The sequence below is a fragment of the Haliaeetus leucocephalus genome, unplaced genomic scaffold, assembly GCF_000737465.1.
Source record: "Haliaeetus leucocephalus isolate CR32 unplaced genomic scaffold, Haliaeetus_leucocephalus-4.0 Scaffold0, whole genome shotgun sequence".
NCBI lineage: Eukaryota > Metazoa > Chordata > Aves > Accipitriformes > Accipitridae > Haliaeetus > Haliaeetus leucocephalus.
The window spans coordinates 21,120,817-21,121,337 of NW_010972436.1; the positions used below are offsets into that span (position 1 = coordinate 21,120,817).

The 521-nt window shown below is 78.5% G+C and overlaps 2 protein-coding genes across 5 annotated transcripts in view; one reads left to right on the forward strand and one right to left on the reverse strand.

Annotated features, from left to right (window-relative positions):
• RBM33 (RNA binding motif protein 33) overlaps positions 1 to 286 on the reverse strand; it is a 105,644-nt gene extending 105,358 nt beyond the window's left edge. For all 4 annotated transcript variants that reach the window (XM_010585908.1, XM_010585900.1, XM_010585892.1 and 1 more), the window contains exon 1: positions 39 to 286. In XM_010585908.1, the coding sequence (XP_010584210.1) occupies positions 39 to 66 (28 nt within the window). In that variant the 5' untranslated portion in view covers positions 67 to 286. The remainder of the gene's footprint in view (positions 1 to 38) is intronic.
• Positions 246 to 521, forward strand: part of LOC104829042 (protein canopy homolog 1-like) — a 72,511-nt gene continuing 72,235 nt past the window's right edge. Inside the window, exon 1 of the mRNA XM_010563063.1 lies at positions 246 to 359. Coding sequence (XP_010561365.1) covers positions 246 to 359 — 114 coding nt within the window. The remainder of the gene's footprint in view (positions 360 to 521) is intronic.

Here is a 521-nt window from a genome sequence, read left to right on the forward strand (position 1 = left end):
CCCCCCCCGGCGAAGCCCTTCGGGGCCGCGGCACCCACCTGCGCCTCCTCCCAGGGCGGCAGCCATGGCTCTTCGCCTCGCCCAGGCGGCGGCGGCGGCTCCCGGCAACGACCCCGTGCCGCCCCCAGGAGCGGCGGGGAGCGGGGGGGGGGACGGGGAAGGGCTCGGATTCAGCGCCCGGAGGCTCCCCCTCCCGCCGCCCCTCCGCACGCACCCACCACAGGAGAACAACAAACTACCACAACATGGCGGCCGCCGCCACCACCGTCGCTGTCGTCGCCGCCGCCCCCGCGCTGCATCATGGGATGGCGGAGGACCGGACCCTCCCTCGCGGGGAGGGCGGCCAGCGGGCGCCGCTGGTTGGTTAGCCAGGGCCCAGGCGCTCCGCGCGCCGGCCACCGTCAGCGCCCTCTGCGCATGCGCCCAAGGGCCCCCGCTCGGCGGGGTTGGCCGGCCGGGCCGAGCTGGGCAGGCGTGCGCATGTGCCGCAGCGTGGCACGTGCCACCGCGGAGGGGCGGGG